This window comes from Sparus aurata, chromosome 18, assembly GCF_900880675.1.
Source record: "Sparus aurata chromosome 18, fSpaAur1.1, whole genome shotgun sequence".
Lineage (NCBI taxonomy): Eukaryota > Metazoa > Chordata > Actinopteri > Spariformes > Sparidae > Sparus > Sparus aurata.
This window is the reverse complement of record NC_044204.1, coordinates 25196061-25222772: the sequence shown is the minus strand read 5'-3', so window position 1 is coordinate 25222772 and position 26712 is coordinate 25196061. Positions and strand designations below refer to the sequence as shown.

Below are 26712 nucleotides of genomic sequence, written 5' to 3'. Positions count from 1 at the left end.
AGAGAGATGAGGTCTTGAAACTCGGTCTCTGAGTGGTGATCAAAATGATCGATCTTATGCTTTACATTATCAATCAGTACTATATCAATGAGAGGTATCCTAATAAACATGAAGGTTTTGAGGGACACTTTATTCAAAGATAGATGCAATCAACTATTGAATCTTGCATATTCGGTACTCATGAAGATAAACTCTAACATCTCAAAAAGGTATGAGAAAGTGCGAGCATTCCTCACAAGTTTGCTGCTCTCCAACATGAAGTGAAACTGAAGACAAAGAAAGAAGAACGAAATAAAAGACATCATGTGTACACTATTCAAAGTGTGGAAGGACATCCATTTAGGTAACAAACATTCACACTGCAACAATGAACCGTTCTGGCATTCAAATAGGCAGCCTGGCGCGGCTTGTCCATGGTGCTGAATTGAGAAAAAAGTATTTGAAATGTGTGTATGAAATACACCATCTTATGACGTTCGGAACTTACTTTCTTACTGAAGAAAAAATCAAATAAGCTTTTGATAATAAGACTCCTGAAACATTGAACCAGTAAATATAAAAGAACAGAAAAGAAAGAAGAAAGAAAAGAAAAGAAAAGAAAGAAAGGAAAGAAAAGAGAAAGAAAAGAAGAAGAAAGGAAACAATCAAGACTTTGAGAAAATAGTTTGTTCATATTAAAGGAAGAAAATACTACCGGAATGCTCAAAAGAGTCAATATACCAGCACGAATGAAAGGGGGAAATGAAAGCGCTCAAATTTAACTAAGCATGGGGATTTGGTCAAGCCAAAAGAACCACATGAACTGCTACAAAACATGGATATGTTATTAGTTAAATTATAATTTCTGTACAACTGACCTCTAGAGGAGAGTCTGGTTCGTCCAGGATGCTCTTCTCATTCTGTATCCGCTGCATCGTCCCTGTAGAACTGGGGTCCATTATCAACACGTTCTGACTACCAGCTCCGCCCGAACTTACAGTCACTCCTTCTGGAGTCAGTCGTCCTGCACCACCTCGTAGTTGTACACGTGTGGGAGAGTCCCTGTCCCCAAAGTGTCTGAGTAACGTGGAGGATAATATGGAATCACAGGGAGACTGGAGTGATACAGGACGCGAGACTGTCTCCATCTGTAGATTTTCACTGATATAATAACCACTAAACACGTGATGAACAGGAAGGACACTACAGCCAAAGCCAGCACTAAGTAAAAAGTCAGGTTGTCATTGTACTCCTTGTCGTGAGGAAAGTCAGTGAACTCCGACAGCACTTCCGGGAAGCTGTCCGCCACCGCCACGTTAACAATGACTGTAGCGGAACGAGAGGGCTGCCCGTTGTCCTCCACTATAACAGTCAGTCTCTGTTTCACAGCATCTTTATCAGTCACCTGGCGGATAGTTCGGATTTCTCCATTCTGTAAGCCCACTTCAAACAGCGCCCTGTCTGTGGCTTTCTGCAGTTTATAGGAGAGCCAGGCATTCTGTCCAGAGTCCACATCAACAGCCACCACTTTAGTCACCAGATAGCCCACATCTGCTGAACGAGGCACCATTTCAGCTACCAGAGAGCCACCAGTCTGGACCGGGTACAGAACCTGAGGAGGGTTGTCGTTCTGGTCCTGGATCATTATTTTCACACTCACGTTACTGCTGAGTAGAGGAGAGCCTCCATCCTGCGCTTTGACACGGAAGTGGAAATCTTTGATCTGCTCGTAGTCAAAAGAGCGCACTGCATGGATCACTCCACTATCAGCACTGACGGACACATATGAGGAGACTGGCACTCCGTTAACAGAGGAGTCCTCCAGGATGTAAGAAACACGAGCATTCTGGTTCCAGTCAGCGTCTCTGGCTCTCACTGTGAATATAGAGAGGCCTGGTGTGTTGTTTTCTACAATGTAGGCCTCATATGAGCTCCTCTCAAAGACAGGCGCGTTGTCGTTCACGTCAGAGATCTGTAAGGTGAGAGTGACGCTGCTGGAGAGGGAGGGCACTCCTTCATCAGAGCAGGTCACTGTTACATTATATTGTGACGCGATTTCTCTGTCTAACTCACCATCTGTCACTAAAGTAAAGAAATTATTTGATGTTGACATGATTTTTAAATGTGTATTTTCATCTAATAGACAGTGGACTTTGCCATTTTCATCTGAATCTGGATCCTGAACGTTCATCATTGTCAGAACTGTGCCTGGTTTAACATCTTCAGATATGGTGGAGGACGTTGACATAATATTAATAGCTGGTGGGTTGTCGTTTGTGTCAAGCACCTCAATCATGACTTTACAAACATCTGAGTTGCCACCTTCATCTGATGCTTGGACATCGATTTCATAATGCCGAAATTTCTCATAGTCAAGTGTCCCCACTAACGTAACCACACCACTTTCCTGATCCACATGAAAGAGGTCAAGTGCGCCCTCTGGAACATTAGAAATATCATACTGTATGTGTCCGTGCGGACCTTCATCTGCATCAGATGCGCTCACAGTGGTTAGAACAGCTCCCTGCAACGAATTTTCCTTCACATTAGTTTTATACTCTGTCTGAGTACAAACAGGTGCATTATCGTTAGCATCCAGTACAGTTATGGATATCAGTATGGTTCCAGAGAGCTGCGGGTCGCCAGCGTCTAAAGCAGTCAACACTAAAGACAGGCGGTCCTGTTTCTCTCGGTCAAGCTGCTTCTTTAAAACCATCTCAACATTTCTACTGCTGCCAATCCGATAAGGGATTAAATTGAATGTGTCACTTGAACTTAGCGAATAGCCCCGGAGCCCATTAATACCCACGTCGACGTCAACCGCCTTTTCTAAGACAAATTTCGATCCCATCTGAACCGTCTCACTAATTTCAAATTTCATTTCCCTTTTTTTAAAATCGGGAGAGTTGTCGTTAATGTCGGTGATCTCGACAGTGATACTGTAAAACTGCATGGGATTCTCCAAGATTATCTGAAAATCAAGAGCACAGGGCGTCGTCTGTCCGCAGAGCGCCTCTCTGTCTAGCCGCTCTTTCATCACAAGGACTCCTCTTTCTTTATTCAGCTCGATGTATTCCGTACCTTCCCCGGTGTAAATACGAGCCTTCCCTGATTTCAGGCGTTTCACATCCAAACCTAAATCCTGAGCTATGTTGCCGACCAAGGATCCTTTCGGCATTTCCTCAGGAATAGAGTAGCTGACTTGCCCTAAAACCGAGCTGAGAGAAACAACCGACACAAACAACAGCAGGCGTACTTGCCGTTTCATTGTTCTATCTGACATTCTCCAGTCCATAAAAAAATGGTAACAAATCCAGTATCCAGTGAAAAGGTTTCAGATAAAAAAATCAGTAATCCAAACTCCCGAGAATGCTGATGATTCGCCTGGTATCTCCGTGTTCGATCATCTCCCTCTTCCACAACGTGTGTTTTAATGCCTTTTTCTCTTCCTCCGTAACATTTGGCAATGATGGGGGAGGTACAGCTGCAATGAGCTCTGAAATCTCAGCCAGCTGGCCAACAGCGTCCCTGTGAGTTGGATTCACTGAACTGCACATTACAAAGACACTCCTGATTTTCAGGGGTGCTGATCAAAATGTCTGTTCAGATATGATAATGTTTACACGTCAAATACTAAAACAATAGAGTTAAAATGCCGTACATATCAGTGAAATGTAAAACACACACACACACACACACACACACACACACACACACACACACACACACACACAGAGGCTCAATGAAGCAGCTATACGAACACACGGGGAAGAGACTGGAAAAGGGAGAGGGGCACGATGTTGCTCTGTCCATGGTGCTGACGGGCACTGACAGGAAGGACAGAGGCCACAAGAAGACAGACCGTATGACTCTTAGAGTGTGACTCTGTATATCTGAAGTTCAATCAGATTGCATTAGCAAAGTTAAAATGAATAAAAGAAAAGAAAGGACAAGGTACCTATTGTGCCAGTCAGTGCGCGTGGGCGGATGAAACAGGGTCAGAGTGTTCATGTCATGTTAATTGTGTTAGAAGTTGACTCTTGTCAAATATGTGTATCAGTCCACTTTTGATGAACACTTGAGTACTGATATCATTGATGCTGCAAATAACAATGCCTTATTTAAACGTCACTTTAACGAGGGTGAAAATCATTATCAACAAAATTATGAGAGTAATTATCTGGTAAGGATACATTTTTGTTTTGACACCAACTATTTTATGGAGAAAAAAAAATAACATAACATTCTGAATTACTAGAACTTTATAAAAAGACAAAGCCAACCTCTAGAGGAGAGTCTGGTTCATCCAGGATGCTCTTCTCACTCTGCATCCGCTGCATCGTCCCTGTAGAACTGGGGTCCATTATCAACACGTTCTGACTACCAGCTCCGCCGAACTTACAGTCACTCCTTCTGGAGTCAGTCGTCCTGCACACCTCGTAGTTGTACACGTGTGGGAGAGTCCCTGTCCCCAAAGTGTCTGAGTAACGTGGAGGATAATATGGAATCACAGGGAGACTGGAGTGATACAGGACGCGAGACTGTCTCCATCTGTAGATTTTCACTGATATAATAACCACTAAACACGTGATGAACAGGAAGGACACTACAGCCAAAGCCAGCACTAAGTAAAAAGTCAGGTTGTCATTGTACTCCTTGTCGAGAGGAAAGTCAGTGAACTCCGACAGCACTTCCGGGAAGCTGTCCGCCACCGCCACGTTAACGATGACTGTAGCTGAACGAGAGGGCTGCCCGTTGTCCTCCACTATAACAGTCAGTCTCTGTTTCACAGCATCTTTATCAGTCACCTGGCGGATAGTTCGGATTTCTCCATTCTGTAAGCCCACTTCAAACAGCGCCCTGTCTGTGGCTTTCTGCAGTTTATAGGAGAGCCAGGCATTCTGTCCAGAGTCCACATCAACAGCCACCACTTTAGTCACCAGATAGCCCACATCTGCTGAACGAGGCACCATTTCAGCCACCAGAGAGCCACCAGTCTGGACCGGGTACAGAACCTGAGGAGGGTTGTCGTTCTGGTCCTGGATGATTATTCTGACAGTAGCCACTGAGCTCAGAGGAGGGGATCCAGCATCGCGAGCAGTCACGTGAAACTCAAACCACTTGATTTGCTCATAATCAAACGACCTCACTGCGTGAATGACGCCATTTTCTGAATTTACTGACACTAATGAAGACACAGCAGCCCCATTAATCTGTTTCTCCTGCAGAAAGTAAGAAACTCGAGCGTTTTGGCCCCAGTCTGCGTCACGAGCACTGACAGTAAACACTGAAAATCCAGGAGAGTTGTTCTCTGGTACAGTCTTACTATATTCTGACTGATCAAACTTTGGCGGGCTGTCATTCACGTCAGACACTTTAACATTGATGTTTTTACTGCTCGACAGAGGAGGAGAGCCTTGGTCAGAGACGGTGATGGTGATGTTATACTCAGGAACACTTTCTCTGTCTAAGAAGTCCTCTGTTACTATAGTGTAATATCCTGTTAATGAAGACTCGATTTTGAAAGGCACGTCAGAGTTAATGGAGCACTTGACGACACCGTTACCATCAGAGTCTTCATCATCTACGTTAACAACAGCAATAGTTGTACCTGGAGGAGAATTCTCGGAGATTGAGTTAGAAAATGACATGAGCTGAATTGTAGGGACGTTGTCATTCTCATCAACTATTTGAATATGGACTTTGCACGTGTCGGTATATCCACCGTGGTCACTGGCCTGAATATTTAATTGATACGTTTTGGACTTCTCATAATCCAGTTTACCTGCAACTTTAATCTCTCCAGTTTTTACATTTACTTCAAACAGCTGCTTTGCATCTTTGGCGACGTGAGGAATAGAATAGGTCACTTCACCATAATGTCCTTTATCTGCATCATTTGCACTGACAGTAGTGACCACTGATCCTACAGCAGAGTTCTCCTTCACATCAGCTTTATAAACAGGCTGGCTACACACTGGTGCATTATCGTTAGCATCCAGCACAGTGATATGAATACGCACCGTCCCTGATCTGTGTGGCTCCCCTCCATCTGAAGCGAGCAGCACCAGCGTGTGAGTCTCCTCTTTCTCTCGGTCTAACGGGTTTTGTAAAACCATTTCAATAAACGTTCCTCCATCAGGTTGACTCTGTACCTCCAATTTAAAATTGTCTGATGGTTTAAGTGTGTATTTTTGAATATCGTTAACACCAACATCAGGGTCGTCTGCACGAATCAAAGAGAAACGAGTCCCTGCTGCAGCATTTTCAACTATTTTTAAACTGATCTCATCCTTTGGGAACGACGGACTGTTATCGTTGATGTCTATGACCTCCACTGTGACACGATAAAGCTGGATCGGATTTTCTAAAATGACCTCGAAGCTGAAGCTACAGGGCGTCGTCTTCCCACACAGCTCTTCTCGGTCGATCCGCTCTTTGATAACAAGAGTGCCTTTGTCTCGGTTTAAATCAACGTACTGTCGGCTTCCTTTGGTAATAATACGAGCTTTACCTGAAATGAGCCTCGCCACATCCAAACCCAAATCTCTACCAATGTTTCCGACGAAAGATCCCTCCGCATGCTCCTCCGGTACGGAGTACCGAGCCTGTCCGCTCACTGAGCTCAGCTTGAGAAGACAAAGAATGACAAACAGCGCTTGCCATCGGCCTCTGCGAGCGGAAATCCACAAACAATCCATCAAAAATCCAGACGAAAAGACGCAGTGATCGCTGTCAATGCAAAGCTGGCATCATTAAATCCACAAAGTGAAAAGGGAAACGAGTTTTTCAATGAGAAAATCAACGACTAACGCGACACGTCAGACGGCCAGACCGTCTTCTTTCTCAGCAGGAAAACAGTGAAATGCATTAAAGGGGTGGAACACTGCACTGCTGCTTTACACAGTTAGTCAGTGATGTATCAACAGCGGCGCTCAGAGCCCATCCACGGTAATGTTTGTGATGTGCACAGTGTGGAGATCAGTTTACATGTTATATTAAAACTTCATGAATGCCTTTCATTCCTTCATAAAAAGAACAGTTATGACGTGTAATGTACGGATATAATTTGAAAGCATGACAAGATTAGTGTTTAATTCAAAAACGCAGTTTTGAAAGAAAGAAAAAGCGAATGAATGAGAGAAAAGAAGAGTGAGTTGAAATTGTTCTGGTCCTTTTGTCATCCTTTGTCAATACGGTTTGTTTCACCCTGGAAAGTGTATATAAAGTTCACACTGCGGTTAGTCTGATTGTATCTTAATTTCGACATTGTATAGTTTGTCCGGGTAATGGACGCGTTTTGATTTAGAATTGCAGAGGATCATTTTCACTACAAGACGTAAATTAAGTAACATGAACATGAATCCATCGACCGTTTCAGCACCATGGTCAGTGACACTATGGCGTCACTGACGGTCGGGCTCGTGCACGTCACTTCAAATACTGCAGGAAAAATGATAACCAAAACAAGAAGTAAACAGAGAACGAATGGTTAAATAAGTCACTCACCAAAGTTGACATTTGAGAACAGGTGCCTGACAGTTGCTTCTCGACGAGCGGTGCATCAGTCTCAGCTCCTTCCACACTCACTAAACTTTGACTCATCGGCTGCATATATTTAATGTCACTCCTTCTGGAGTCAGTCGTCCTGCACACCTCGTAGTTGTACACGTGTGGGAGAGTCCCTGTCCCCAAAGTGTCTGAGTAACGTGGAGGATAATATGGAATCACAGGGAGACTGGAGTGATACAGGACGCGAGACTGTCTCCATCTGTAGATTTTCACTGATATAATAACCACTAAACACGTGATGAACAGGAAGGACACTACAGCCAAAGCCAGCACTAAGTAAAAAGTCAGGTTGTCATTGTACTCCTTGTCGTGAGGAAAGTCAGTGAACTCCGACAGCACTTCCGGGAAGCTGTCCGCCACCGCCACGTTAACAATGACTGTAGCTGAACGAGAGGGCTGCCCGTTGTCCTCCACTATAACAGTCAGTCTCTGTTTCACAGCATCTTTATCAGTCACCTGGCGGATAGTTCGGATTTCTCCATTCTGTAAGCCCACTTCAAACAGCGCCCTGTCTGTGGCTTTCTGCAGTTTATAGGAGAGCCAGGCATTCTGTCCAGAGTCCACATCAACAGCCACCACTTTAGTCACCAGATAGCCCACATCTGCTGAACGAGGCACAATTTCAGCCACCAGAGAGCCACCAGTCTGGACCGGGTACAGAACCTGAGGAGGGTTGTCGTTCTGGTCCTGGATGATTATTCTGACTGTAGCCACTGAGCTCAGAGGAGGGGATCCAGCATCGCGAGCAGTCACGTTAAACTCAAACCACTTGATTTGCTCGTAATCAAACGACCTTACTGCGAGAATGACGCCATTTTCTGAATTTACTGACACTAATGAAGACACAGCAGCCCCATTAATCTGTTTCTCCTGCAGAAAGTAAGACACTCGAGCGTTTTGGCCCCAGTCTGCGTCACGAGCACTGACAGTAAACACTGAAAATCCAGGAGAGTTGTTCTCTGGTACAGTCTTACTATATTCTGACTGATCAAACTTTGGCGGGCTGTCATTCACGTCAGACACTTTAACGTTGATGTTTTTACTGCTCGACAGAGGAGGAGAGCCTTGGTCAGAGACGATGATGGTGATGTTATACTCAGGAACACTTTCTCTGTCTAAGAAGTCCTCTGTTACTATAGTGTAATATCCTGTTAATGACGACTCGATTTTAAATGGCACGTCAGAGTTAATGGAGCACTTGACGACACCGTTACCATCAGAGTCTTCATCATCTACGTTAACAACAGCTATAGTTGTACCTGGAGGAGAATCCTCGGAGATCGAGTTAGAAAATGACATGAGCTGAATTGTAGGGACGTTGTCATTCTCATCAATTATTTGAATATTAACTTTGCACGTGTCAGTATATCCACCGTGGTCACTAGCCTTAACGTTCAATTGATACAGTTTAGATTTTTCATAATCCAGTTTACCTGCAACTTTAATCTCTCCAGTCTTGATATTGACTTCAAACAGCTGTTTTGTCTCTTTGGCAACATGACCGATAGAATATGTTACTTCACCATAATGTCCTTTATCTGCATCATTTGCACTGACAGTAGTGACAACTGATCCTACAGCAGAGTTCTCCTTCACATCAGCTTTATAAACAGGCTGGCTACACACTGGTGCATTATCGTTAGCATCCAGCACAGTGATATGAATACGCACCGTCCCTGATCTGTGTGGCTCCCCTCCATCTGAAGCGAGCAGCACCAGTGTGTGAGTCTCCTCTTTCTCTCGGTCTAATGGGTTTTGTAAAACCATTTCGATAAATGTTCCTCCATCAGTCTGACTCTGTACCTCCAATTTAAAATGATCTGATGGTTTAAGTGTGTATTTTTGAATATCATTAACTCCAACATCAGGGTCTTCAGCACTCTCTAGCGAAAAACGAGTCCCTGCTGCAGCATTTTCAACTATTTTCAAACTGATCTCGTCTTTTGGGAACGACGGACTGTTATCGTTGATGTCTATGACCTCCACTGTTACACGATAAAGCTGGATCGGATTTTCCAAAATAACCTCGAAGCTGAAGCTACAGGGCGTCGTCTTCCCACACAGCTCTTCTCGGTCGATCCGCTCTTTAATAACAAGAGTGCCTTTGTCTCGGTTTAAATCAATGTACTGTCGGCTTCCTTTGGTAATAATACGAGCTTTACCTGAAATGAGCCTCGCCACATCCAAACCCAAATCTCTACCAATGTTTCCGACGAAAGATCCCTCCGCCTGCTCCTCCGGTACGGAGTACCGAGCCTGTCCGCTCACTGAGCTCAGCTTGAGGAGACAAAGAATGACAAACAGCGCTTGCCATCGGCCTCTGCGAGCGGAAATCCACAAACAATCCATCATAAATCCAGACGAAAAGACGCAGTGATCGCTTTCAATGCAAAGCTGGCGTCATTAAATCCACAAAGTGAAAAGGGAAACGAGTTTTCAGCTGAGAAAATCAACGACAAACGCGACACGTTAGACGTCGAAGACCGTCTTCTTTCTCAGCAGGAAAACAGTGAAATGCATTAAAGGGGTGGAACAGTGCACTGCTGCTTTACACAGTTAGTCAGTGATGTATCAACAGCGGCGCTCAGAGCCCATCCACGGTAATGTTTGTGATGTCCAAAGTGTGGAGATCAGTTTACATGTTATATTCAAACTTCATGAATGCCTTTCATTCCTTCATAAAAAAACAGTTATGAAGTTAAATGTACAGACATAATTTGAAAGTATGAAAAGATTTGAAAAAAGTTTGATTTTTTGTTTTGCCGTGGAAAGTCTACACAAATTTCAAACTGCGGTTAGTGTCATTGTGTTTTTAATTTCGACATTGTATAGTTTGTCCGAGTAATGGGCCGTTTTGATTTAGAAATGCAGGGCATCATTTTCACTACAACACGTAAAGTAAGTAACATGAACATGAATCCATCGACCGTTTCAGCACCATGGTCAGTGACACTATGGCGTCACTGACGGTCGTGCTCGTGCAAGTCACTTTAAATACTGCAGGAGAAATTATAAGCAGAACAAGAAGTAAACAGAGAACGAATGATTAAATAAGTCACTCACCAAAGTTGACATTTGAGAACAGGTGCCTGACAGTTGCTTCTCCACGAGCGGTGCATCAGTCCCAGCTCCTTCCACACTCACTAAACTTTGACTCATCGGCTGCATATATTTAATGTCACTCCTTCTGGAGTCAGTCGTCCTGCACACCTCGTAGTTGTACACGTGTGGGAGAGTCCCTGTCCCCAAAGTGTCTGAATAACGTGGAGGATAATATGGAATCACAGGGAGACTGGAGTGATACAGGACGCGAGACTGTCTCCATCTGTAGATTTTCACTGATATAATAACCACTAAACACGTGATGAACAGGAAGGACACTACAGCCAAAGCCAGCACTAAGTAAAAAGTCAGGTTGTCATTGTACTCCTTGTCGTGAGGAAAGTCGGTGAACTCCGACAGCACTTCCGGGAAGCTGTCCGCCACCGCCACGTTAACAATGACTGTAGCTGAACGAGAGGGCTGCCCGTTGTCCTCCACTATAACAGTCAGTCTCTGTTTCACAGCATCTTTATCAGTCACCTGGCGGATAGTTCGGATTTCTCCATTCTGTAAGCCCACTTCAAACAGCGCCCTGTCTGTGGCTTTCTGCAGTTTATAGGAGAGCCAGGCATTCTGTCCAGAGTCCACATCAACAGCCACCACTTTAGTCACCAGATAGCCCACATCTGCTGAACGAGGCACCATTTCGGCCACCAGAGAGCCGCCGGTCTGGACCGGGTACAGAACCTGAGGAGGGTTGTCGTTCTGGTCCTGGATCATTATTTTCACACTCACGTTACTGCTGAGTGGAGGAGAGCCTCCATCCTGTGCTTTGACGACGAGCTGCAGCTGTTTGATCTGCTCATAATCAAATGAACGCACTGCGTGTATCACTCCAGTTTCAGAATTTATAGAAACATATTCAGAAACTGGGCTTCCACTGACCTGAGTGCCCTCAAGAAAGTACGAGATTCGTGCGTTCTGATTCCAGTCAGAATCTCGCGCGCTCACGGTGAATATTGACAACCCAGGGACATTGTTTTCAATTATATATGCTGAATAACTCGGTTTATTAAAGAGCGGAGCATTATCGTTTACATCAGAAATTTTTAGGTGTAAAGATGTTTTAGTAAAAAGTGGGGGTGACCCTGAATCCGTTGCAGTAATGGTTATGTTGTATTCTGTTTTCATTTCACGATCAAAAGCCACATCTGAAAGCAAATTGTAATAATTAGTCAAAGAAGACTGGATTTTGAAAGGAAGACTAGAATCTATTGAGCATGCAATCTGACCGTTTCTTTCAGAATCTGCATCTTTAACATTAAATACAGCTATAGTCGTGCCTGGAGGGACGTCCTCTGAAATCAGGCTGGAGAAGGACATTATATTTATGACTGGTGCATTATCATTTATGTCGGTGACCTCAATCACAACTTTGGTTGCGTCACTTAAGCCACCCTGATCTTTGGCGATCACTCTTATTTCGTACTTTTTGTCTTTTTCGAAATCAATATTATCAGCCACAGTTATTTTGCCTGATACACTGTCGATTTCAAATTTTTCGCCAGACTTTCCCTTTAAATTTGAAAAAGTATACGTGACCAAGCCATTCGAGCCACTGTCGGCATCTGAAGCATTCACAGTGGTTATATAGGTGCCTATGGGTGCGTTTTCTGTCACAGTAGCAGTGTAGAGTGATTGATTAAATACTGGAGGATTATCATTAGCATCAAGAACAGTGATCTCTATATTTACTGTACCAGATCTCTGTGGAGTTCCTCCGTCTACTGCAATCAGCTTCAAAGAGAGGTGTGGATGTAGCTCTCTGTCTAATGGCTTCTGTAAAATCATAACAGCGAATGTGATTCCATCAGCGTTGGAGTGTTGCTTCAAAGCGAAATTATCGTTCCGTGATAAAACATATTTTTGCAGGCTGTGAATTCCTGCATCGGGGTCATATGCGCTTTCTAAGACAAAATGAGATCCTATTGTTGCGGATTCACTAATCTCTAGATTAATCACGTTATTTTTGAAGGTTGGCGCGTGGTCGTTGACGTCTAATATTTCTACCGTCACCCTGTGCAGTTCAATTGGATTTTCCAGAATAATTTCGAAGCTGAAGCTGCACGGTGTCACGTCTCCGCAAAGCTCTTCACGGTCTATTCTCTCATTCACGACTAGAATCCCTTTGTCTGTTCTTAGCTCGGTGTACTGGTTGTTTTCTCCGGTCACGATACGGGCCCGACCAGAACGGAGCCGATTCAGATCCAAACCGAGGTCCTGCGCTACATTACCGATCAGAGAGCCTTTCTTCATCTCCTCTGGGATTGAATATCGGATTTGAGCGTTGATAGTGGAAATCACGGAGACAAAAATGAACAGTTGACATGTCAGTCTCCAACGCAACAGCCATTTTCCGCATCGATGCTGGCGTGTCCCCATGTCGTAAAGAATAAAATCCTAAATGTATCTGCAAAAATACATCCACACACACAGCCCGCGTAGACGCAAGCAGTGTTTCCAGTTCAACAGTCCCGCTTTTATATCCAGCAAAACTATTAGATTGTCAAATAGAAAAGGCTGCTTCACACCAGGCGACTGTATTTCCGTCGAACGCCTCCTTGTATGAGAACACTGTTCCTCCCTCTCCTCTTTCTCTCCTCTATCACGGTCCTAACACCACCTCACTGTTTTACTGATCAACAGCGTCCCTTAGAGTCCAAACGGGGGAAAGAACCGAGCCAAATGCCATTAGATTCAGTGCAATTTACTCCAAGAATACAATAATTAGAAAATTAATAGGCGAAATGAACAAATCCAGGATTTAACATATAAATACACACTCCAACTCAAACCGAGATCAGAGAGTCAGTAATATGGCTGTGTGACCAAACCAGTCTCATGGAGTAAAAAAGCTAAGCACTGCAGTTTATCATTTAATGGTTGAATTATACCTATAGTTAAAATGCAGTAAATATAAATGTTAAAGAGGAACAGTAACTACAAGAGGAAGTGAATGCATCATATAGAACACACATATAAAAGGAGAGGCAATAAAAATGCCATTTTTGATTGCCAGTACTTGGCATATTTATAATGCTGCGAAGAAAAAGCTTATTATTTGTTGGCCTTATCATACAATGTAACTGAGTAAAGTAATGTGCATGTGTGAGATAACCTGACAGCATATCACTGTTTGAGAGTTTAGGTAACTTTGCAATTTTAAAGATGTGAATGTGATTAAAGAAGAAAGTGATACAAAGTGAGATGCTGTCCATGGTGCTGAAATGAAGGTATAGCGCGCAGAGGTTCAATATCAACGTGAGTAGGAGAAATAATGGCATCGACACGAAGCCACATTATTTAACTGACCTCTAGAGGAGAGTCTGGTTCGTCCAGGATGCTCTTCTCACTCTGCATCCGCTGCATCGTCCCTGTAGAACTGGGGTCCATTATCAACACGTTCTGACTACCAGCTCCGCCGAACTTACAGTCACTCCTTCTGGAGTCAGTCGTCCTGCACACCTCGTAGTTGTACACGTGTGGGAGAGTCCCTGTCCCCAAAGTGTCTGAGTAACGTGGAGGATAATATGGAATCACAGGGAGACTGGAGTGATACAGTACGCGAGACTGTCTCCATCTGTAGATTTTCACTGATATAATAACCACTAAACACGTGATGAACAGGAAGGACACTACAGCCAAAGCCAGCACTAAGTAAAAAGTCAGGTTGTCATTGTACTCCTTGTCGTGAGGAAAGTCGGTGAACTCCGACAGCACTTCCGGGAAGCTGTCCGCCACCGCCACGTTAACAATGACTGTAGCTGAACGAGAGGGCTGCCCGTTGTCCTCCACTATAACAGTCAGTCTCTGTTTCACAGCATCTTTATCAGTCACCTGGCGGATAGTTCGGATTTCTCCATTCTGTAAGCCCACTTCAAACAGCGCCCTGTCTGTGGCTTTCTGCAGTTTATAGGAGAGCCAGGCATTCTGTCCAGAGTCCACATCAACAGCCACCACTTTAGTCACCAGATAGCCCACATCTGCTGAACGGGGCACCATTTCAGCCACCAGAGAGCCGCCAGTCTGGACCGGGTACAGAACCTGAGGAGGGTTGTCGTTCTGGTCCTGGATCATTATTTTCACACTCACATTACTGCTGAGTGGAGGAGAGCCTCCATCCTGCGCTTTGACGACGAGCTGCAGCTGTTTAATTTGTTCATAATCGAACGAGCGCACTGCATGTATGGCTCCAGTTTCACTGTTTATGGAGACGTAAGAGGAGGTGGGACTCCCATTGATCTGTGTTTCTTCGAGAAAGTACGATATTCTAGCGTTCTGGTTCCAGTCATGGTCCCGTGCTTTGACAGAAAATATGGATATTCCGGGGGAATTATTTTCTGGCAGGTGAGAAACGTAGCTACTTTTTTCAAATACCGGAGCATTGTCATTCACGTCAGAGATTCTCAGACGTAATATTGTTGTGCTTGACAAGGGAGGCGATCCAGAGTCAGTTGCTCTAACAGTGATATTATATTCCGGTACAACTTCTCTGTCAAAAGCTGAGTCTGTTACTAACGCATAGTAATTAGTTAATGTTGATTTAATTTTAAACGGTAGGCTGCTGTCTGTTGAACACATTATCTGGCCATTTTGCTCTGAGTCTGCGTCAATCACATTAATTATTGCCACTGTGGTACCCGGGGCTGAATCCTCCGGCACCGGGCTGGAGAATGACATCACATTTATGACAGGTGCATTATCGTTGACGTCTACAATCTCAATTAGCACCTTACTCGAGTCTGTCAGACCACCTTGGTCCGTTGCTTCAATCATAATCTCGTGTTTCTTATCTTTTTCATAATCTACCTGCCCTGTGAGTGTTATGACTCCTGTAATTTCGTCTAAATCAAATACTTCGGCCAGCTGCTCTCTCATGTTTGAGAATCTGTATGTGACCAGGCCGTTTGATCCACTGTCCGCATCACTGGCATTTACTGTGGTAATATAGGTGCTTTTTAATGCATTCTCAGAGACAGTAGCCCTGTAGAGAGTCTGGTTAAAAATGGGAGGATTATCATTAGCATCCAGCACTGTAATATCTATATTTACTGTACCAGATCTATGCGGAGTCCCACCGTCAACAGCGATGAGCTTCAGTGACATTCTCGGCTCACTTTCTCTGTCTAATGGCTTTTGTAAGATCATCTCTGCATATTTTCGGCCATCTGGACTCGAGTGTTGTTTTAAACCGAATATGTCATTGGTAGTTAGAATGTATTTCTGGAGGCCGTTACTGCCTACATCTGCGTCTTCGGCACTGGGTAACAAAAAGCGTGATCCCAGTGTGGCAGATTCGCTTATTTCAAATTTAATTTCATCCTTCCTGAACACCGGAGCATTGTCATTTATGTCTAGTATCTCCACTGTCACTCGGTGTAATTCCATAGGATTTTCTAAAATCACCTCAAAGCTGAAGCTGCAGGGTGTTACGTCTCCGCACAGCTGCTCTCGGTCTATTCTCTCGTTCACGACTAAAATGCCTTTGTCTGTCTTCAGCTCGGTGTACTGGACGCTTTGTCTTGTCACGATACGGGCCCGACCAGAACGAAGCCTTTGCACATCCAAACCAAGATCTTGAGCTACATTACCGATGAGTGATCCCTTCTTCAGCTCCTCCGGAATTGTGTATCTGATCTGGCCGGACACGGTGTGAGCGAGACAGCAAAGGAACAGCAGAAACGGCCATACCGACCTGCTGTACGAACGCCATTTTACGCAAAAAGGAGGAGATCTTTCAAACGCCATTGCAAAAAAAGGGAAAGGTGAAAACGGTTATAATCCCCAGAGAACAAAGGCAGTATCATCAAGCGATCCTCTGATTTGAAAGTCCTCGCTCCGAATGAAATTGTGATCGCAGCCCTGCTTTATGAAGCCCACGGTTTGTCTTCTCTCCTGACGGAACGGAAAAAAATGAGGGCTCTGCCTCCACTGAATCAACTCTGATCACTTGTTTCACTGACCAACAGCGTCCCTTACTGTCGAAAGCATGAATATCATGAACACAAGCAGAAAAGGAAAAACATTTTTGCCAAGCCCTTTAGGCGTCGAAGAGCTAGAATTGTAGATCAAATCGCCAAGACTGCAATCCGTTCACATAACCAGAAAACCAGCAATGTGTTTGATTCGTTCACAAGTTTGTGTTCTATCTTTAATTACCATAACTTTAATCAGGACAAAGGCTTCAGTCTCTCCGGATCTGCATTAAATTACATTGGATGAAGTGCTATAAGGCATTAAATATGGAAAATGGTATCTATAGGAATTCAGGTAAGAGAGGACATTAGGTCTTCACTGTTTAAAACAGTTTTTGCCTCATAGTGAATAAATCAGCAATTCACGAAATACAATTAACCTCCAGTCAGTGGAGCTGTCCATGAGCTGTGGTTCTGAAAATGCCTCAATGTTTACCACTGACGTATGAGCCCAAACACCCCCCACTGTTTAGTGATGCCTCTGAAAAAGCACAAACACAGTTACAGGTGAAGATCAGTATGTCAAAGGCCTCACCTCTAGAGGAGAGTCTGGTTCGTCCAGGATGCTCTTCTCACGCTGCATCCGCTGCATCGTCCCTGTAGAACTGGGGTCCATTATCAACACGTTCTGACTACCAGCTCCGCCGAACTTACAGTCACTCCTTCTGGAGTCAGTCGTCCTGCACACCTCGTAGTTGTACACGTGTGGGAGAGTCCCTGTCCCCAAAGTGTCTGAGTAACGTGGAGGATAATATGGAATCACAGGGAGACTGGAGTGACACAGGACGCGAGACTGTCTCCATCTGTAGATTTTCACTGATATAATAACCACTAAACACGTGATGAACAGGAAGGACACTACAGCCAAAGCCAGCACTAAGTAAAAAGTCAGGTTGTCATTGTACTCCTTGTCAGTGAGGAAAGTCAGGTGAACTCCGACAGCACTTCCGGGAAGCTGTCCGCCACCGCCACGTTAACAATGACTGTAGCTGAACGAGAGGGCTGCCCGTTGTCCTCCACTATAACAGTCAGTCTCTGTTTCACAGCATCTTTATCAGTCACCTGGCGGATAGTTCCGGATTTCTCCATTCTGTAAGCCCACTTCAAACAGCGCCCTGTCTGTGGCTTTCTGCAGTTTATAGGAGAGCCAGGCATTCTGTCCAGAGTCCACATCAACAGCCACCACTTTAGTCACCAGATAGCCCACATCTGCTGAACGAGGCACCATTTCAGCCACCAGAGAGCCACCGGTCTGGACCGGGTACAGAACCTGAGGAGGGTTGTCGTTCTGGTCTTGAATATTTAATTTAACTGTGGCATTACTGCTTAAAGGCGGGGAGCCCCCATCCTGTCCTCTTACAAAAATATTTAGACTCTTGATTTGCTCAAAGTCAAATGATCGAACTGCTTGTATAGCTCCACTCTCTGCGTTAACAGATATATAGGTGGATATGGGGTTACCATTCAACTCAGTATCAATAAGCAGGTAAGACACACGTGCGTTCTGGCCCGAGTCAGAGTCGTGCGCTTTCACAGAAAATACAGATAACCCTGGCGAGTTATTCTCCATGATATTAGCTTCGTAATAACTCCGTTCAAATACTGGAACGTTATCATTAACGTCGGATACTCGGAGTGTTATTGTCTTGTTAGTCGAGAGTGCCGGGCTGCCTTCATCCACAGCGGCGAAAGTGATATTGTAAACAGGATTACGCTCCCTGTCAAGGACACCGTTTGTCACTAGAGTGTAATAATTCTTCAGAGATGAGTGGATTGCAAACGGGATGTTGCCATTAACTGAGCAGTCTACTTTCCCATTTTTGCCTGAATCTACATCTTTAACGTTTATGATGGCCACAGTGGTTCCAATGGGAGAATCCTCAGCGATGGAAGTGGAAAACGAGGTCATCGTTATTACAGGTGCATTGTCATTAACATCCATCACCTCAACTATGACTTTTGTGGATGTGCTTTGTCCACCTTGATCCTTTGCCTGCACGCTGATCTCAAATACTTTATTCTCTTCATAATCAATCATGCCGTTCACCGTTAAATCGCCGCTGTTTTCATCCAGATGAAAGAGCTCTGCAACATTACTAGACATGCGATTAAAGTGGTATGTGACGCGGCCATACATCCCATCATCTGCATCCGTAGCGCTCAAGCGCACCACTAAAGTTCCCTTTGGAACATTTTCTTTGACAGACGCCTTGATATTTGACTGCGTAAAGACCGGAGCGTTGTCATTTGTATCGAGCACAGTTACACGTATTTTTAGTGTCCCTGATTTCTGTGGTTCACCGCCGTCCACAGCAGTAAGCGTGAGGAGCAGCGTTTCTTCTTTCTCGCGGTCTAAGGCACTAGAAAGATACAGCTGTGCATATTTATGACCATTTGGGCTGGACAGGACCTTAATATTGAAGTGCGTTGTGGGGTGTAACGTGTAGCCCTGTAAAGCGTTGATGCCTACGTCAGGATCGGTGGCGCTCTCTTGTAATATTTCGGTCCCTATAAGAGCCGATTCTAGTATTTCTACATGCACTTCTTTCTCAGGAAACACGGGCGCGTTATCATTTACATCCAACACTTCCACCACAACGCTGTGCAGCTGCATTGGATTCATCATTATCATTTCAAAATTTAAGCTACAGGGCGATGTCTGCCCGCAGAGCTGCTCTCTATCTATCCTTTCGCCCACCACAAGAATCCCTTTGTCTGCATCCAGCCGGATGTACTCGCTGCTGTCCCCGCTAACAATCCGAGCACCGCCTGATTTCAGCCTTTTAGCGTCGATACCTAAATCTTCAGCAACATTTCCCACAAAGGAGCCCTTTCTCATCTCCTCTGGGACGGAGTAGCGGATTTGACAGACTGCCGCGTCTATGAGAAAAACAAGGATGAAGGCCCGTACTTGCCATGTAACCGTCGGTTCACTGCTGATAAAAGGCATATTCCCGAAGCAATCCACCCAACTCCACGCGAAGGTATCACACAAAAATCCGTCCTGTTTTCCCCTATCGTCCTTCTGTTGATGTCTTTATAATCCACGGTGTGGAAACGACTGCATTAGTCTGATAATCCAAATGAAGACCGAATGAGCTGCTCTCCACGAGACACTAAGAGAAACACAGGAGGAGTAGCTGCATTTCAAAGGCTCTAAATGTGCTTTAAAGACCAACAGCGGCCCTTAGAGTCCAATGATAAAATGACATGTGCAGTGAGTACAGAAAAAGGGGAAACTATAACATTTGAATAGGAGCAAAGAGTGTGTGGCTAACGTGTGCATTTATGTTTGCTTCAATGTGTGCATGTGGGCTGTGTTAATTATGCTATACAGATATGCAAGAAGCAGCTGATACATGCGTTTAAATGAAGAGAAGAGATCACGAGGAAGAGCAAAATGCTGCAATGACACGATGTTGCTGATAGCACACTGAAACCCTCTTTCATTGTACTATTAGATTTGCTTTCTTTCTCCAAGAAAAAAAGCTTTGAAGGACAACACAAAGTTCAAGCATTTTTTCTAATTACAAAAGACACAAACAGCTCATCAAGTGCAGACAGCATCTCAAGTAGGTAACAGTTAAAAACATCAGAGTTGTTCAGGAAAAATGTTCATTCTCCCTTAATAACTTTTTCAAACTTCAGTTGAATGACTCAACTCAAAGAGGAGCTGTCCACCACTCATGGTGCTGAACATGCCCTCTGAGAAGGCAGTGAGACAAACCACAAAACCAAGTAATATCTAAAATCTAGAAAATACACTATACAAAAAACATTGTAGGTTTGTTAAGGGGGGGTGAAGGACAACATAACCCACCTCTAGAGGAGAGTCTGGTTCATCCAGGATGCTCTTCTCACTCTGCATCCGCTGCATCGTCCCTGTAGAACTGGGGTCCATTATCAACACGTTCTGACTACCAGCTCCGCCGAACTTACAGTCACTCCTTCTGGAGTCAGTCGTCCTGCACACCTCGTAGTTGTACACGTGTGGGAGAGTCCCTGTCCCCAAAGTGTCTGAGTAACGTGGAGGATAATATGGAATCACAGGGAGACTGGAGTGATACAGGACGCGAGACTGTCTCCATCTGTAGATTTTCACTGATATAATAACCACTAAACACGTGATGAACAGGAAGGACACTACAGCCAAAGCCAGCACTAAGTAAAAAGTCAGGTTGTCATTGTACTCCTTGTCGATGAGGAAAGTCAGTGAACTCCGACAGCACTTCCGGGAAGCTGTCCGCCACCGCCACGTTAACAATGATTGTAGCTGAACGAGAGGGCTGCCCGTTGTCCTCCACTATAACAGTCAGTCTCTGTTTCACAGCATCTTTATCAGTCACCTGGCGGATAGTTCGGATTTCTCCATTCTGTAAGCCCACTTCAAACAGCGCCCTGTCTGTGGCTTTCTGCAGTTTATAGGAGAGCCAGGCATTCTGTCCAGAGTCCACATCAACAGCCACCACTTTAGTCACCAGATAGCCCACATCTGCTGAACGAGGCACCATTTCAGCCACCAGAGAGCCACCAGTCTGGACCGGGTACAGAACCTGAGGAGGGTTATCGTTCTGGTCCTGGATGATTACTCTGACTGTAGGCCACTGAGCTCAGAGGAGGGGATCCAGCATCGCGAGCAGTCACGTTAAACTCAAACCACTTGATTTGCTCATAATCAAACGACCTCACTGCGTGAATGACGCCATTTTCTGAATTTACTGACACTAATGAAGACACAGCAGCCCCATTAATCTGTTTCTCCTGTAGAAAGTAAGAAACTCGAGCGTTTTGGCCCCAGTCTGCGTCACGAGCACTGACAGTAAACACTGAAAATCCAGGAGAGTTGTTCTCTGGTACAGTCTTACTATATTCTGACTGATCAAATTTTGGCGGGCTGTCATTCACGTCAGAAACTTTAACATTGATGTTTTTACTGCTCGACAGAGGAGGAGAGCCTTGGTCAGAGACGGTGATGGTGATGTTATACTCAGGAACACTTTCTCTGTCTAAGAAGTCCTCTGTTACTATAGTGTAATATCCTGTTAATGAAGACTCGATTTTGAAAGGCACGTCAGAGTTAATGGAGCACTTGACGACACCGTTACCATCAGAGTCTTCATCATCAACGTTAACAACAGCTATAGTTGTACCTGGAGGAGAATCCTCGGAGATCGAGTTTGAAAATGACATGAGCTGAATTGTAGGGACGTTGTCATTCTCATCAATTATTTGAATAATGACTTTGCACTTATCTGTATATCCGCCATGGTCACTAGCCTGAACATTTCAATTGATAGGTCTTAGACTTTCATAATCCAGTCTACCTGCAACTTTAATCTGTCCAGTGTTAACATTCACTTCAAACAGCTGTTTTGTCTCTTTGGCGACATGACCGATTGAATAAGTCACTTCACCATTAACTCCTTTATCTGCATCATTTGCACTGACAGTAGTGACCACTGATCCTACAGCAGAGTTCTCCTTCACATCAGCTTTATAAACAGGCTGGCTACACACTGGTGCATTATCGTTAGCATCCAGCACAGTGATATGAATACGCACCGTCCCTGATCTGTGTGGCTCCCCTCCATCTGAAGCGAGCAGCACCAGCGTGTGAGTCTCCTCTTTCTCTCTGTCTAACGGGTTTTGTAAAACCATTTCAATGATTTTTTCTCCATCAGGCTGACTCTGTACTTCCAATTTGAAATGATCGAATGGTTTTAAGTGTGTATTTTCTGAATATCATTAACACCAACATCAGGGTCCTCAGCACTTCCCTAAGGAGAAACGAGTCCCTGCTGCAGGCAGCTTTCAACATATTACTCAAATGTATTTCCTCCTTTGGGAACGACGGACTGTTATCGTTGATGTCTATGACTTCCACTGTTACACGGTAAAGCTGGATCGGATTTTCCAAAATGACCTCGAAGCTGAAGCTACAGGGCGTCGTCTTCCCACACAGCTCTTCTCGGTCGATCCGCTCTTTGATAACAAGAGTGCCTTTGTCTCGGTTTAAATCAACGTACTGTCGGCTTCCTTTGGTAATAATACGAGCTTTACCTGAATGAGCCTCGCCACATCCAAACCCAGATCTCTACCAATGTTTCCGACGAAAGATCCCTCCGCCTGCTCCTCCGGTACGGAGTACCGAGCCTGTCCGCTACTGAGCTCAGCTTGAGGAGACAAAGAATGACAAACAGCTGCTTTGCCATCGGCCTCTGCGAGCGGAAATCCACAAACAATCCATCATAAATCCAGACGAAAAGACACAGTGATCGCTTTCAATCAATAACCGATGTCATTAAATCCACAAAGTGAAAAGGGAAACGACTTTTCAGCTGAGAAAATCAACGACAAACGCGACACGTTAGACGTCGAAGACCGTCTTCTTTCTCAGCAGGAAAACAGTGAAATGCATTGAAGGGGTGGAACACTGCACTGCTGCTTTACAGTTAGTCAGTGATGTATCAACAGCGGCGCTCAGAGCCCATCCACGGTAATGTATGTGATGTGCACAGTGTGGAGATCAGTTTACATGTTATATTCAAACTTCATGAATGCCTTTCATTCCTATATTTAAAAAAACAATTCAGAAGTAGTTTATTGTACAGAAATAATTTGAATGTATCAAAAGATAAGTGTTTAATTTAAAAAAAACATATTTGAAAGAATCAAAAAGCAAATAAATGGAGAAAAAAAAGAGTGAGTTGAAAGTGTTCTCGTCCTTTTGTCATCAGTTGTCAAATAAGTTTTGTTTCACCCTGGAAAGCGTACATAAAGTTCACACTGCGGTCAGTGTGATTGTATTTCAATTGCGACATTGTATCGTTTGTCCGAGTAATGGACGCGTTTTGATTTAGAAATGCAGGGCATTATTTTCAATACAAGACGTAACGTAAGTAAAATAACATGAATCCATCGACCGTTTCAGCACCATGGTCAGTGACAATATGGCGTCACTGAGGGTCGTGCTCGTGCACGTCACTTCAAATACTGCAGGAGAAATGATAACCAGAACAAGAAGCAAACAGAGAACGAAGGATTAAATATATCACTCACCAAAGTTGACATCTGAGAACAGGTGCCTGTCAGTTGCTTCTCCACCAGCGGTGCATCAGTCTCAGCTCCTTCCACACTCACTAAACTTTGACTCATCGGCTGCGTATATTTAATGTCACTCCTTCTGGAGTCAGTCGTCCTGCACACCTCGTAGTTGTACACGTGTGGGAGAGTCCCTGTCCCCAACGTGTCTGAGTAACGTGGAGGATAATATGGAATCACAGGGAGACTGGAGTGATACAGGACGCGAGACTGTCTCCATCTGTAGATTTTCACTGATATAATAACCACTAAACACGTGATGAACAGGAAGGACACTACAGCCAAAGCCAGCACTAAGTAAAAAGTCAGGTTGTCATTGTACTCCTTGTCGTGAGGAAAGTCAGTGAACTCCGACAGCACTTCCGGGAAGCTGTCCGCCACCGCCACGTTAACAATGACTGTAGCTGAACGAGAGGGCTGCCCGTTGTCCTCCACTATAACAGTCAGTCTCTGTTTCACAGCATCTTTATCAGTCACCTGGCGGATAGTTCGGATTTCTCCATTCTGTAAGCCCACTTCAAACAGCGCCCTGTCTGTGGCTTTCTGCAGTTTATAGGAGAGCCAGGCATTCTGTCCAGAGTCCACATCAACAGCCACCACTTTAGTCACCAGATAGCCCACATCTGCTGAACGAGGCACCATTTCAGCCACCAGAGAGCCGCCAGTCTGGACCGGGTACAGAACCTGAGGAGGGTTGTCGTTCTGGTCCTGGATGATTATTCTGACTGTAGCCACTGAGCTCAGAGGAGGGGATCCAGCATCGCGAGCAGTCACGTTAAACTCAAACCACTTGATTTGCTCATAATCAAACGACCTCACTGCGTGAATGACGCCATTTTCTGAATTTACTGACACTAATGAAGACACAGCAGCCCCGTTAATCTGTGTCTCCTGTAGAAAGTAAGAAACTCGAGCGTTTTGGCCCCAGTCTGCGTCACGAGCACTGACAGTAAACACTGAAAATCCAGGAGAGTTGTTCTCTGGTACAGTCTTACTATATTCTGACTGATCAAACTTTGGCGGGCTGTCATTCACGTCAGACACTTTAACAGTTGATGTTTTTACTGACTCGACAGAGGAGGAGAGCCTTGGTCAGAGACGGTGATGGTGATGTTATACTCAGGAACACTTTCTCTGTCTAAGAAGTCCTCTGTTACTATAGTGTAATATCCTGTTAATGAAGACTCGATTTTGAAAGGCACGTCAGAGTTAATGGAGCACTTGACGACACCGTTACCATCAGAGTCTTCATCATCTACGTTAACAACAGCTATAGTTGTACCTGGAGGAGAATCCTCGGATATAGAGTTAGAAAATGACATGAGCTGAATTGTAGGGACGTTGTCATTCTCATCAATCATCTGAATATTGACCTTGCATGTATCTGTGTGGCCTCCATGGTCACTAGCCTTAACGTTTAATTGATACGTTTTAGACTTTTCATAATCCAATTTACCTGCAACTTTAATCTGTCCAGTGTTAACATTCACTTCAAACAGCTGTTTTGTCTCTTTGGCGACATGACCGATTGAATAAGTCACTTCACCATTAACTCCTTTATCTGCATCATTTGCACTGACAGTAGTGACCACTGATCCTACAGCAGAGTTCTCCTTCACATCAGCTTTATAAACAGGCTGGCTACACACTGGTGCATTATCGTTAGCATCCAGCACAGTGATATGAATACGCACCGTCCCTGATCTGTGTGGCTCCCCTCCATCTGAAGCGAGCAGCACCAGCGTGTGAGTCTCCTCTTTCTCTCTGTCTAACGGGTTTTGTAAAACCATTTCGATGAATGTTCCTTCATCAGGCTGACTCTGTACCTCCAATTTAAAATGATCTGATGGTTTAAGTGTGTATTTCTGAATATCATTAACACCAACATCAGGGTCGTCTGCACTCTCTAGTGAGAAACGAGCACCTGGTGCAACACTTTCGACAATTTTCAAACTGATCTCATCCTTTGGGAACAACGGACTGTTATCGTTGATGTCTATGACCTCCACTGTTACACGGTAAAGCTGGATCGGATTTTCCAGAATGACCTCGAAACTGAAGCTACAGGGCGTCGTCTTCCCACACAGCTCTTCTCGGTCGATCCGCTCTTTAATAACAAGAGTGCCTTTGTCTCGGTTTAAATCAACGTACTGTCGGCTTCCTTTGGTAATAATACGAGCTTTACCTGAAATGAGCCTCGCCACATCCAAACCCAAATCTCTACCAATGTTTCCGACGAAAGATCCCTCCGCCTGCTCCTCCGGTACGGAGTACCGAGCCTGTCCGCTCACTGAGCTCAGCTTGAGGAGACAAAGAATGACAAACAGCGCTTGCCAACGGCCTCTGCGAGCGGAAATCCACAAACAATCCATCATAAATCCAGACGAAAAGACGCAATGATCGCCTTCAATCAAAAACCGATGTCAGTAAATCCACAAAGTGAAGAGGGAAACGAGTTTTTAGCTGAGAAAATCAACGACAAACGCGACACGTTAGACGTCGAAGGGCCAGACCGTCTTTCGCAGCAGGAAAACAGTGAAATGCATTAAAGGGGTGGAACACTGCACTGCTGCTTTACACAGTTAGTCAGTGATGTATCAACAGCGGCGCTCAGAGCCCATCCACGGTAATGTATGTGATTTGCACAGTAATGGGAAGAGTTTAAATGTCTCTTTTAAAACCCAAAAAGGGTTTATGTTCTAACATAATGAAATAAATGAAATAAAGATTTAAAAAGAGCAGAATGAATGACTGACTGACCAGGCCTCAGGTCATAGTGAAATCACGTCCAATTCAAATTTAATGAAACCTTAATGATGTTAAGAGCTCAACTGACATAGCATGGTAAAAGATAGATGATGACTTAGACTACACTGCAAACTGCAAATCTTAATTTTAAATAAACTAATCATAGTACATTCTAACAGCTACAAATGAGAAGAAAATACAGTTGTCGATTGCTGCAATAGATATCAAGAAAATC

General features: G+C 44.4%; 3 protein-coding genes and 2 pseudogenes across 26 annotated transcripts in view; all 5 read right to left on the bottom strand.

Moving 5' to 3' along the window:
- Positions 1-26712, bottom strand: part of LOC115568600 (protocadherin gamma-C5-like) — a 281207-nt gene that overhangs the window by 123704 nt on the left and 130791 nt on the right. The window contains exon 1 of one of the 22 annotated variants that reach the window (XM_030396062.1): positions 1013-3471. The exons of the other annotated variants lie outside the window; for them this stretch is intronic. Within the exon in view, the coding sequence (XP_030251922.1) occupies positions 1013-3274 (2262 nt within the window). The 5' untranslated portion in view covers positions 3275-3471. Of the gene's footprint in view, positions 1-1012; positions 3472-26712 lie in introns of those variants that run through there. 22 annotated transcript variants of the gene reach the window in all.
- Positions 4227-13196, bottom strand: LOC115568615 (protocadherin beta-16-like). Of its 3 annotated transcripts, XM_030396113.1 has the most exons (3): positions 11365-13196; positions 7603-8238; positions 4227-4382 (listed from the first exon to the last, which is right to left on the bottom strand). In XM_030396113.1, the coding sequence occupies exons 1-3, from the start codon at positions 13033-13035 to the stop codon at positions 4242-4244; spliced, it is 2448 nt and encodes an 815-aa protein (XP_030251973.1). In that variant the 5' UTR covers positions 13036-13196; the 3' UTR covers positions 4227-4241. The 3 variants fall into 3 exon arrangements, with proteins under 3 accessions (XP_030251973.1, XP_030251974.1, XP_030251975.1); XM_030396114.1 differs by lacking the exon at positions 11365-13196 and having other exon boundaries at positions 7603-10064; XM_030396115.1 differs by lacking the exons at positions 7603-8238; positions 11365-13196 and having other exon boundaries at positions 4227-6848.
- Positions 13942-16552, bottom strand: LOC115568619 (protocadherin gamma-A1-like). The gene has a single exon (XM_030396118.1). It carries the CDS (start codon positions 16399-16401, stop codon positions 13957-13959), a length of 2445 nt encoding a protein of 814 aa, XP_030251978.1. The 5' UTR covers positions 16402-16552; the 3' UTR covers positions 13942-13956.
- Positions 17128-19749, bottom strand: LOC115568621 (protocadherin gamma-A5 pseudogene; annotated as a pseudogene).
- On the bottom strand, positions 19695-26273 carry LOC115569289 (protocadherin gamma-A3-like; annotated as a pseudogene).